At 33.6% G+C, this 12272-nt stretch overlaps 1 protein-coding gene across 6 annotated transcripts in view; it reads left to right on the top strand.

The window, feature by feature from the left end:
* NDUFAF2 (NADH:ubiquinone oxidoreductase complex assembly factor 2) overlaps positions 1–12272 on the top strand; it is a 184693-nt gene that overhangs the window by 43666 nt on the left and 128755 nt on the right. The window contains exon 1 of one of the 6 annotated variants that reach the window (XM_049707952.1): positions 236–292. The exons of the other annotated variants lie outside the window; for them this stretch is intronic. Coding sequence (XP_049563909.1) covers positions 251–292 — 42 coding nt within the window. The 5' untranslated portion in view covers positions 236–250. Of the gene's footprint in view, positions 1–235; positions 293–12272 lie in introns of those variants that run through there. 6 annotated transcript variants of the gene reach the window in all.

Raw genomic sequence — 12272 nt, 5'->3', positions numbered from 1 at the left:
ATGACAGTTGTAGCAGTTAAAGCTTGGTGACAGCAGCAGTAAGGTCTTCATTGGACTAGTTCTGTGGTATCATTTTCCATGCTTTTCTCCTTCATTACATAGTTTCTGAGCCTGTTTCTTCAGCATGCCAACAATTCTGTGAACTATCTAACATTTCATTTTTGGTTGAAACTAAGCAAGGGTTTCCGTTGCATGCAGTTAAAATCTTTTACTGATACAGTCATGATCGGTCTTCTCTAGCAGATTATAAATGCTGTCTGGACTGTCTTCTCATCAGTATATCCCCATAGTGGTGCGTAGCATCTCAATGTAGCCTAGATCACTGCCTGGTACATTAAATAGGTACTCAGTTTTTGTTTGTTTGTTTGTTTGTTTGTTTTGCGGTACGCGGGCCTCTCACTGTTGTGGCCTCTCCCATTGTGGAGCACAGGCTCCGGACATGCAGGCTCAGCGGCCATGGCTCACGGGTCCAGCCGCTCCACGGCATGTGGGATTTTCCCGGTCCGGGGCACGAACCCTTGTCCCCTGCATTGGCAGGCGGACTCTCAACCACTGCAACACCAGGGAAGCCCTTGTTTGTTTTTAATAAATGAGGAATCCATGCCTCTGATCTCAACTCTTTTACCTACCCCAGTAATTTCACTTTAGCTCCAGTAATCTTCTGAAATTGCTCTTGGTAAGATCACTGCCAGTATTCTGCTTTCCAGATCCAGTGTTTTCACTATAACTTGATGAACTTCTTTAAAGCTTTGAACACACTATCCTTCCTGGTTCTCATTTTACCATTCTGATTATTTTCTTTTCAGGTTTCTGAAGTTATTCCTCATTATCTGCCAGCTGTTATATTTTAGTGATCCCCCAGAATTCTTTATTCAGCTCACCCACTCCTATGGCATCAGTTACTCTACATGATGATGATTACCAAAAGTTATCTTCTACCCAGATCTCTCTTTTGAGCTTCAAACCATTATATCCAGCTGCCCATTCAATATCTCCATCTGGATATCCCACAAACCTCTCACACTCAACATATCCTACATGCCTAAAATTAAACAAGTTTTGTTGTCCTTCCCCAATAGACAGATACTATAGATATGGCTATTAAATCATTTGCTTAATCTAATTATCAACAGATTAGCTGAAATTAAGTTAATGTACATGGTGCAAATTCACAGTTAAGATTTGTTTTCAGATATTTTTTCTTTCTTTAGTACTTTCGTTTTTTTGGTTTTTTAAAAGTTTATTTTTTTGAAGTATAGTTGATTTACAATGTTGTGTTAATTTCTGCTGTACAGCAAAATGATTCAGTTATATATGGTATATATAAATTCTTTTTCATTTTAGTCTAGTACTTTCTATTTTTCTATCAGTGTACAATTAAGACTATAGATAATTTCCAAAAATTCTGTTTAGTACCAGGAATTTACTACTGAGCGTAGACACAAATAATATTAGTATTGCATGTTGAATAGACCAAAACTAGAATACATTTGCATCTATATTAGTCTATATTGAGAAATCATTTTAATTACATTTTAAACAATTTTAATTTACCATTTTTATTTAGTAGAATTTTTAATCTTTTCGAAGTAGAATTTAGCTTTCAGAAAAATGTGATATAAAAGTAGTCAAACTTTATTTCTTACATAAAAATTTCACCTATAATCTCACTTATTCACCTTGACATTTTCAATTAAGTGTTTTGAAAATTATAACAATAATTTGCTTTAACAAATTTGTATATTGCCTGAACTCTCTAGGTAGCAATCATGTAAATAGCATGACAGGTAGTTTCAGTTAGAAACCTCTTCAACAGTTTGGTTACCTTGTAAGAAAAACTTCTTCATATTGGAGAATTATTAAGCCGCGTAAACAAATAAAAATTGGTTGTTATTGTTGCAAACATTCAAACAGAGAAGTTGAGAAAATTATTGAAATTTGCAGAGTAGCTTTTTATATTTAATCACCCTCAGAAAACAGCTGATGCAAAAAATATATTAATGCAGTTTTATTCATTTGAAACCGTTAAGCTGAATTAGATTTTTTTTTCAAACAATTTATGGAAGCACGGTAGTTTCTTTTGGATTTTAATTTTGTCTAATGTTCAAAAGTACATAAAAAGAAATTTTTCCCTTTATAATAATTTCTTTCAACTCTCTTAAAATAAGGTATTTTAAGAGTTCCCTGTGTTGATATATTGATAAAATGCTCTGTGTGTTGTATACTTGGATTATATTAAAGCTAGTGGATTTATTTCTAACTATTATTCTTTTCTGTTAGACATCTGTTTGAAGGTTTAAAGATTCTTTTTTTTCTAAATTTTTTTATTTATTATTTTTGGCTGCATTGGGTCTTCATTGCTGCATGCAGGCTTTCTCTAGTTGTGGTGAGCATGGGCTACTCTTTGTAGTGGTGTGCGCTTCTCATTGTGGTGGCTTCTCTTTTTGTGGAGTGCGGGGCCTAGAGCGCATGGGCTCTAGGGCACTCGGGCTTCAGTAGTTGTGGCATGTGGGCTCTAGGGCGTGCGAGCTTTAGTAGTTGTGGCGCACGGGCTTACTTGCTCCGCGGCATGTGGGATCTTCCTGGACCAGGGATCAAACCTGTGTCCCCTGCATTGGCAGACAGATTCTTAATCACTGCGACACCAGGAAAGTCCTGAAGATTCTGAATAAAGCCAGTTTTTAAATTCATTGCTGTGAATCATATGACATTGAATATGCTTGTACAGTCACATATTCTATGGACCTTTGCTGTGCATCACTGGAGCCTAGCTAAGATATCTTTTGGTCCTGATTGTTCCCAAGTTTATCTCTTCCTTTTGTAGAGTTAGGAATTCATGGAAGTAAAATCAGAATTCATAGGAGTAGTAGAAAACACAAAGCTAGAAATTTGAAAAGGTACTGAGAAGTTTCAGTGAGGTTTGTATAATTTATGTGTATGTCATATACAAAGCATCTTTATAGGTATTCTGTTTTATACAGTGGACCTTGGCACAGTTCCTGTTGGAGACTGTTGAATTTGATCGTAGGCCATTTTTCAATTTTTATTTTGGCATAGTTGTTAACTCTTATTTGAGGCTAGTTTGGAAATGCCAACTGATAAACTTTCTATTATTGTTAATTACCTATATAACAGACCTTGGGTTTTAAAAGTTTAGGATAATGTTAAACTCTAACCACTTACAGGGAGAAGAGAATTTCTTTTGCATATGTTTAATATTCATTGAACACCCATGATATAGACATTAAATAAGAATGTGGATTCTTTGTTTCTCCACAACTTTCTTGTTCATTACCTGTTGAGACCAAATTGAAGTAAAAGAACTATCACAAGCAAGATTGATTTTTTGGACATTTTCTGACTTTGTTCTGAAATAGATATGCTTAGGTATGAACTCCTATTAACCCTGAAAGTGTGTACTACTAATGGTAGAATTTGTTTTAAAAACTGAGTGACTGAACCAATGTATACTTACCTGATATACTATTTTTAATTACTTTAACAATGTTACTAAATGTAATACCCAATCTCTTGTATATATTTTTATCTTTAATAGGAGATTCATGGAAACAAGTAGATTGTTTAAATATTTCTTGACCTTCACCACTACTCAAAAATCTTTCCACATTATTGCACAGAAAATTCTACATGTCAGAATAGCAATTGTACTCTAAATTTCCAAACTTCTATTTAAAGGACGATTTAAAATCTCGAGGGAAGAAGTTAAACAATAATAATTGTGAATTATATTTTAATAATTAAATACTTTGCTAGTAGGATTTTTTAAATGATTCATACAGAAGTAAAAATAATTTTTTTTTATGTAAAAGTAGAAAAAGATGAAAGGCAGCAGAGGTAGGGAGTGGGATGCTATGTAAATTGGGGATGCAGTAGGCTGAAATTACATAACTATATGTTGGGGGAAATAGGACTAATTTCAGTGAAATCCTGTTGGATGGTTGCCGTGGTTGCATGTGTATTGAAATTATAATAATGACATTTCTGGTAGGTGGCAGCCAAGTAACGTGAAAGCTGGTAGCAAATAACTATGAAGTGGGAAAACTATGGATTAACTGTCAGGAGGGAATTTGAAGCTTTGTTCTTTTTTTGACTCATTTTGCATTCTATCGCGCTAATATATTCTGTCTTGAAGTGCTGCATTTCTTAAGGTGGTTTATGCTTAAACAGTTGCTGTGGTTTCCCCTGCTGTCATGGTAGGATTCTCTGGGACAGTTCTCTCCTCAAAGCTGGAGGCTCCCAAATCAAATGCTACTTTGTTTTCTAATCATCTAAATGTAACCTAAAGTGACTAAAGCTTGTAGTTTTAGATATGAACTTGACTTATGAATATAGATTATAATAAGGGAGTTTGAGTTTAGGGGCCAATGCTATGTTGGAAAGGTAAAGAATAACAATGACTCTTAGGTGTGTGTTTTTTAAAGGATTGGTAGGTTGCTTGTGCCTGGGTAGCCTGTACTTCTCACTGTACCTCTGATGTATCTGGGATGTCTAGCCCCTGAGTGCCTGGCCACTCTTGATAACTGTCAGCACTATCCCAGCAAAAGTACTTATTTTTTCCTCTCTATCCCTCTGTTGTAGTTTAGGGGCTCAACATTTGCCTCAGATCATAAATATCTTCTTTTCTCTATTTTTAATTCTTCTTTTTTTACTCCTCCTCTATTAAGATAAGTTAAGCATGAGACAGCCTACAATAAATAGTAGGTTACAGTAAATCAACTATATTCCAATAAAAATTTTTAAAAAATAGTAGGTTCCACAAGAATTGACTATGTGCTAATAAAATTATTTTGGAATAGCACAAATTCATATTAATGTTATGTTGACAGTGTGTATAAGAGCAAAATAAAAACCTCATACTCAGAGAGTTAAGCATTGGAGTCCTTTCTGTATAAACTTATAATCTTAAATTAAAAATCTATGTAGAAATTTTGAACTAAAATGTAATCAAGCAGATTATTGATTCGGATTTTCTTTGGACATACCGGTAATTTGATATAAATTGACTTTTGCTAAATCAGATAACTGCAGAATTTTTGAACTAAAATAGATGTGTGATTTTATGTGAAATTTCAGAAGCAGCAGTAGTAATTACAGGTGTTTCAAGGTATACTGGAGCCAGCTTGCAATGGCTTATAAGAGCTAATTGTTAACTTTTCAGGAATTTTGTGTGCTGGTTATTCAATACAGACATTATTAAAAATTAAATCATATAAATGTATAATTAAGTTATATTAAAAACAAAGATAATACATACTTAAAATTCATTACTTTATAATTAATTGACTACATTTTACTATTATCTGTGCCCTTGAGGTTATTTATACCTATTGTATCTTTACGGTAGAATACTATATCATGGTGGACTACTGTGCATCTCTTCAAACTCCATGTTCAGTGACATCATGTTAGTAGCTTGAACTTGGCCATGGTGGGAAGTTTATACCACAGAAATTAGCAAATGCTACAAATCAGAGTTTGATATATTGTTTTGTTGATTGCACTTAAAGTAATAGAAAAAAAGGTTAATAAATGCATAGTGTACCTATACTCATTATATTGTAAATTGCATAAAAATTGAGGAAATAGTCTTTCAATATTAAAAAACTGTAATACAATCAACACTCATGGAATTATACCTGGAGATCTGGTTGTTAAATATTTGCTAGCATACCACTGGTTTAAATTCATCAAACTTTGTTAATTTTTTAATTAATAAGTTAAGATTTAACATAAATGCTTTAAATTTAAGCTACACAAATGGCAATAAAATATATTTTTATTCATCCAATATGTTACTACCCAGAGCATGAGGTGTATTTATGCATTTATGACAAAAAGCTAGCTTGTAGTTTTCTTAAATTTTAATATCCTCAACAACCTTTATATTAGAATTTCCATAAGTGACTGATCAAAGTAACAGAAACTTTAAAAATAATGACAGCAGAAACATGAGTTGTATCCTGGAGATTCTGATTCCATAGGTTTATGGATGGCCTAAGAACCTGGCATTTTAGAAACCTTCCCTGGTGGTACCAATCATCAGCCAGGCTTAGGAATCACTGTATGGCATAATTTCCAGTGCCTTTTTTGCATACTGAAGACCTTTACTTAGAACAAGTAAAATAAAAAAGATAGAAGGAGCTTTTGCAACCTTTGTGCTGTTCATCTGTTGAGTTTGACACTATTGTGTGTCTCATGTTGGCACTATTAGAAAACCATGAGCAGTATACTGTGAAGATCTTTTTAGTTTATCACTAAGAAAGTTTTATCCAAATGAAGTATCCGTACACACACAAAGAGTCTGAAGATTTGCTTTCTTGTCCTGATTCTGTCATTTTGGGGTTCTGTTACCTTGCATGTGTAATTCTCATTCTCTTTAAAAGCTTCCATTTCTTCATCCATTATATAAAGAGATTATACTAGATAATCTTTAAGATAGAAAAGATGATTGATCAAAATATTACCTTTTATTCATAGGGATTAATTTTCCAGTGCTGCTTCTGAGTCCACTGAGTATCTTAACCCACAAAGAAAATTAGAGTGATTGTAATTTTTCACTTATTTCTTTTACTGTATGATGGGGATAATAATAGTACACATCATTTTAGTGTTATTTTTGAGTTTCGGTAAGTAAATTTATTAGTGTTTAAAAGAATTTCTGGCACAAAGTACGTGCTGTATAAATATTAGCTGCTATTCTACCTTCCTTCTCTTTTCCTTCTCCTCCCCCTTCCCTTTACTTTTCTTGCCTCTACTTCTTCCCCGACTGTAGCTTACTCTTCATTTTCTGTCCCTTTCTTTTTCACGGAGGGTTGATGGTTCATATTAAACTACCACCCTTTTCCTTCTTCTCAAGTGGAGTATTGAGAAATAGTCTTTAAAAGTGCAGTATGGGGCTTCCCTGGTGGCGCAGTGGTTGAGAGTCTGCCTGCCGATGCAGGGGACACGAGTTCATGCCCTGGTCCGGGAGGATCCCACGTGCCGCGGAGCGGCTGGGCCCGTGAGCCATGGCTGCTGAGCCTGCGCGTCCGGAGCCTGTGCTCCGCAGCGGGAGAGGCCACAACAGTGAGAGGCCCGCGTACTGCAAAAAAAAAAAAAAAAAAGTGCAGTATAATTCAATAAGTTTATAACAGATTAAGAACTTTAAAATCTCCTTGTAAGACTTCTTTTTCCATCAACAAAACAGACTAAAACCTGAAAATCTCTTCTGCTACAAAATATTTTGTAGTGCTGGATGAAATATAACCTTTTTTAAATGTCCAGCTGAGATACATATACATATGTATTTTTTAAATAAATGATTTTTACATATACCATTATAAATGAGATTAGCTTTATTTTTCCCTTTTTGTACTGGCCTCCTATGCTTTTGGTATCAGATTATGCTAGCTTCTTAAAAAGAACTGAGGCATTTTTCCTCTTTCTCTACTCTTTGGAATAGATTGTATGAAAAAGGGTTACCTGTTCCTGGAAAATACACCTGTTAGACTTTCTGAGTTAGTGTGTTTTTTTAAAGGAAGATTTTTGACAATTAATTCAATTTCTTTAATAGTTGCAGGTTCTATTTAGTTTTTCCAATCTTCTTTGATTCATAATTATAATTTATATATTTTAGAAAATTGTTCAGTTTAACATTTCAAATTTATTGGCATAAAATTGTTTATATTTTCTTACACTTTTACATATATTTGTGTATATTTAATAGTATTTATTTATGCCATCCCATTTAAAACTTGACTAATTAATAAGAAATTTGTCTATAATTCTTTGAAGACCCAGCTTTCAACTTTATAGTTTCTTTTTTATTGTTTATTTATTTTGTATTTCATTAAACATTCTCTTCTTGTTATTTCATTTATTATCCTTCCTTTGTTTTTCTCTCCTGTTGATGTTATTTTTATAATTTCTTGAATTAATTTTAGATCATCAATTTTTACCTTTTTGGTTTTTGATATAAACATTTAGGGCTATATGTTTTCCTATAAATAATAATTTGGATACATGTCTCAATACTTGGTACACTATACTGTGCTCATCTGATAAAGTTTTTAACTGTCTTATAATTTCCATTATGAATTCTTCTTTGACCCATTAATTATTTTGAACTTTTTTTTTAAGTTCCCAGGTGTATTAGGACACTTGATTTGGTGCTTCTTTTATTACTGATATCTCATTTCTAACATTTTGGCACAGTATTAATTTCCTATTGCTGCTGTACAAATTACCACAACTTCAGTGGCTTAAAACAACACAAATTTATTTTCTTACAGTTCTGAAGATCGGAAGTCCAAAATCAGTCTCTCTGGCTTAAAATCATGGTGTTAGTAGGACAGTGTCCCTTCTGGAGGCTCTAGAGAAGAATCTGTTTTCTCTCCTTTTTTGGCCTCTGGTGACCACCTGCATTTCTTGGCCTGTGGCTCCTTCCTCCGCATTAATATCTCTCTCTGACCTTCAAACCTCTGCTTCTGTACTCATATCTCCTTCTCTTACTCTGACTGTCCTGCCTTCTTCTTATCACTCTTGTGATTTTTTTGGGTCTACTAGGTAATTCAGGATAATCTCCCCAACTCAAGGCTCTTAATTTAGTCTACAGGGTCCTTTTTGCCGTATAAGGTAACACAGGTTCCAGAGATTAGAACATGGACATCTATGAGGGGAACATTATTCTGCCAATCACAGACACTATGTTTAGAGTATGTTCATGTGACATATAGGTTTTGGTATTTTTTCAGACTGTCTTTGTAGCTCAGTTAGTGCATCATTAAATTTTATTAAGATTCCGTATATGCTTGAAAAGAACCTGGTTGTGGATATGTAGTTTTCTGCAAGATTATATTTACAAAATCAAGCTTGTTATATATGGAGTGTCCAGATTTTTCAAATCTTTACTGATTTTTATTTCTTCATTAGATTATGAGAGAAGTATGTTAAGGTTTCTTATTTTTTTCAATATTAGTATATATCAGCTTGTAGTTCTATCAATTTTTGCTTTATGTATATTGAGACTCTGTTGGTAGATGTGTTTAGCTTCAGGATTGTTTTGCATTCCAGTAAAATTTCCCTTTTATCATTAATGGCCCTTTCAAAATCTATTAATGCTTTTGTCTATGTTAATACTGCCTATACCAGCTTCATTTTGGTTAATATTTGTCGGGTATATCTTCTCTTATCCCTTTATTTTCTTTTTTGTGTGTGTATATTTTAATGTTTTAGGTAATCTCTTATAAACAGCATAAAAGTATAAATGTTTAAATATTCTAAGATTTTTCAGTCTTTTAATAGGTGAGTGTAATCTTTTTATTATTTTATATTTTATGATATGTTTGGACTTATTTCTATCACTTTATTCATGTTTTCTCTTAATCATGCCTTTACTTCTGTCTTTACCAGCCCTCTCTGACTGATACATTTTTCTATGTTATTTCCCCTCCCCAACCTTTCCCCTTTTACTGTTTTGGATGTTATACATTCTGTTTCTCTTCCTCAGTATACTATTTGGTGTGTAACATGCATGTTTGACTTAACAAAGTCTGAAGTTAATATCTCTGTTGAGCCTCTTCAAAACAAAATAAAGACCTTGAAATTTCATCTTTGAATACCATCCCCTTTTGCACCTTCCTTGTATTCTCTAGCATTTTATTTTCCCTTTGTTTTTAAATGACTTCCATATTAGACAGGGTTATCCAGAGAAACAGAACCAACAGGAGAGAGAGAGAGATTTATTTTAAGAAATTGGCTCATACAATGTTGGAGGCTTGGTAAATCCAAAATCTGCAGAGTAGGCCAGCAGGCTGGAGATCCAGGGATGAATTACAGTCCAAGTCCAAAGGCAGTCTGTTGTCAGAATTTCTTCTTGCTTGGGTGAAGTCAGTCTTTATTATGGTCTTGAACTGATTGGATGAGACTCACCCACATTATGGAAAGTAATCTGCTCTGCTCAAAGTCCACCAATTTAAATGTTAATCTCATACAAAATGTGCCTTCACCAAAACATCTAGAATAATGTTTGACCAAATATCTGGGCACCATGGCCTAGTCATGTTGACACATTAAAATTAACCATTACACTCTCCAAATTATTCAGTTTTATTGTTACTGTTCTTAAGATTCTGTGTTTAATTTAGCTTTACCGATATGCTTGCCAATATTTGCTCACACAATTTATTCTTGCATTTCACTTTCCTTTTTATGTTCAATTTTCTTTCTTTAATGGATCTTTCCTGAGAGTCTATGGGAAATACATTCTCAATTTTCATTTTTCTGAAAATATCTTTATTTTGTCCTCAAACTTGAATGATGGTTTACCTGGGTATAGAATTCTTGGTTAACATGTCTATTTCCTCAGCCCTTTGAAGGTATTGTCTGTTGTTTTCTAGCATTTGTTGTTACTTATGAGAAATCTACCTTCAATGTAACTGTCTCTTTTGTAGGCATGCTGCCCTTTTTTTTGCTGATTGTTTTTAAGATCCTTTCTTTGTCTTTGATGTTCTGCATTTTTCATTACAGCTTATTTAGGTATGGATTTCTTGTTATTTATCCTGATTTTTCTCATTCCTGGACCAGGGAAGGGGCTCATGTGGCTCATCAATTTTGGAAACTATCGGCCATTATCTTTTCAAATATTGCGTCCTTCTCCCTTTCTCTGTCATTTCCTCTGGAATGACTATTAAAGATATTCATTCTCAACTGTTCATCTCCTAGTGACTTTACATATCTGTGTTTCAGCTTTTCCAAAGAATATAGATTTTGTGATTAAATATGAATTTGTTTAATTATTAAAAAAATAAAGATATTCATTCTTTATATCCCTTGAGGTTTTCTTTTTCATCAATGTTTATTTTATTTGTTCATTAAGTTTCTTTTTGGCTCTTTCAAAAATATGTTAGTTCTTTTTCCATATGACCAGTTTTTTCATTGTTTTTTCTCTCCTTTTAAAAATCTGTAATCATTCTAAACATTCTTATTGTTTGAGTCACTTTCACATTATTCTGTTTGTAGTTTTTGGAAGCTCCTTTGTATCTTTATTTCACCAGCTAAAACTCTCCCTTCATGGTGCCTTCTTCAAGGTTTAATTTTTTTATGATGAACTCATCTTTAGTAGGAATTATTTCTTTCATGGAAATCCAGTGTAGTATCTGAGTATCACTATAGGACTATTTACACTTACATCTTCTGGATCTTTAACGATTTCAAATATCCAGCCAGATTTTATGTTATTTTTAAATTTATGAAATTCATACTGTGCTATTGTGTAAATTTGAAACCCTCACATATATGTGATACTCCTCTAGAGTTTTTGATTTCTTACTGGAGACTCCCCCGCACCCCGCATCCCCCAGCCCATTAAAGGCCTCAGACTGGCTTCTTTGCTCCTTCTCAGAGTTCGTGGGGCAGAGTTTTTTGGTTACTTTTTCATGAGTAGCACAGCTCTTTGGTGCTGTGAGCTTTATGCAGATGCTCACAGGTAAAGTTATGTCTCCTCTCCCCCTCACCACCCCACTTCCCCACAAGAGATTTTAAAACTATATATCCCAGCCTTCAGCCCTTAGGGCTTAGAGCTGGGTCTGAAACCCTGTGCATTGCCACTGTTTCAACTCAAGCTTAGGGCGCTGGCTTTGATGTCTTGTCTGTTTCCAGCACTTGAGGAACTTCCCTTTCTTTAACTTTTTTAAAAAAAATTTTAGCAATGTATTATTTTTAAAGTATTTTATCTATCATTTTTATATATTTGAAGCAGGAAGGAAGCCCCTACACATCAGCTTGGACTACCATGTTGTAAGAATTGTCTGTGTTGTTTTGGAAATATTGAAGAAATTTGATTGAATCTTAGTGTCTTTATGTTTTAAGAATGTTGATTGATTTTCTATATTAATACTTTGAAAAAAATCTATTTTAGAATTATTTTAACTTTTCCCCTTCTAGTGGGATTTTTAAACTTTATTTTTTGCAAGTATCTGTACATAAATATTCAATAAATGTTTCTCTAAGTGAAAATAAGTTGATGTGTACTTTGTGCCAAACAGTGTTCTAGATGATTTTAATTAGAGTATTTGCTTTGGGACTCTTGTGTATTAGAGTTAGACCTAAAGACCCTACCAAACTTTATTCTAATGCCAATCTGTGGTATGTAGTATTATTATCACTGTTTTACTGATGAGGTAATTAAGACATTGAGAAAGAAACTTGCCCAAAATCATGGCCAGCAGGTAGCAGAGCTGGATTTGAACTGAGTCTCTCTCCAGGAGTCTGTA

This window comes from Orcinus orca, chromosome 3, assembly GCF_937001465.1.
Source record: "Orcinus orca chromosome 3, mOrcOrc1.1, whole genome shotgun sequence".
NCBI lineage: Eukaryota > Metazoa > Chordata > Mammalia > Artiodactyla > Delphinidae > Orcinus > Orcinus orca.
This window is presented reverse-complemented; position numbering and strand designations above follow the sequence as displayed.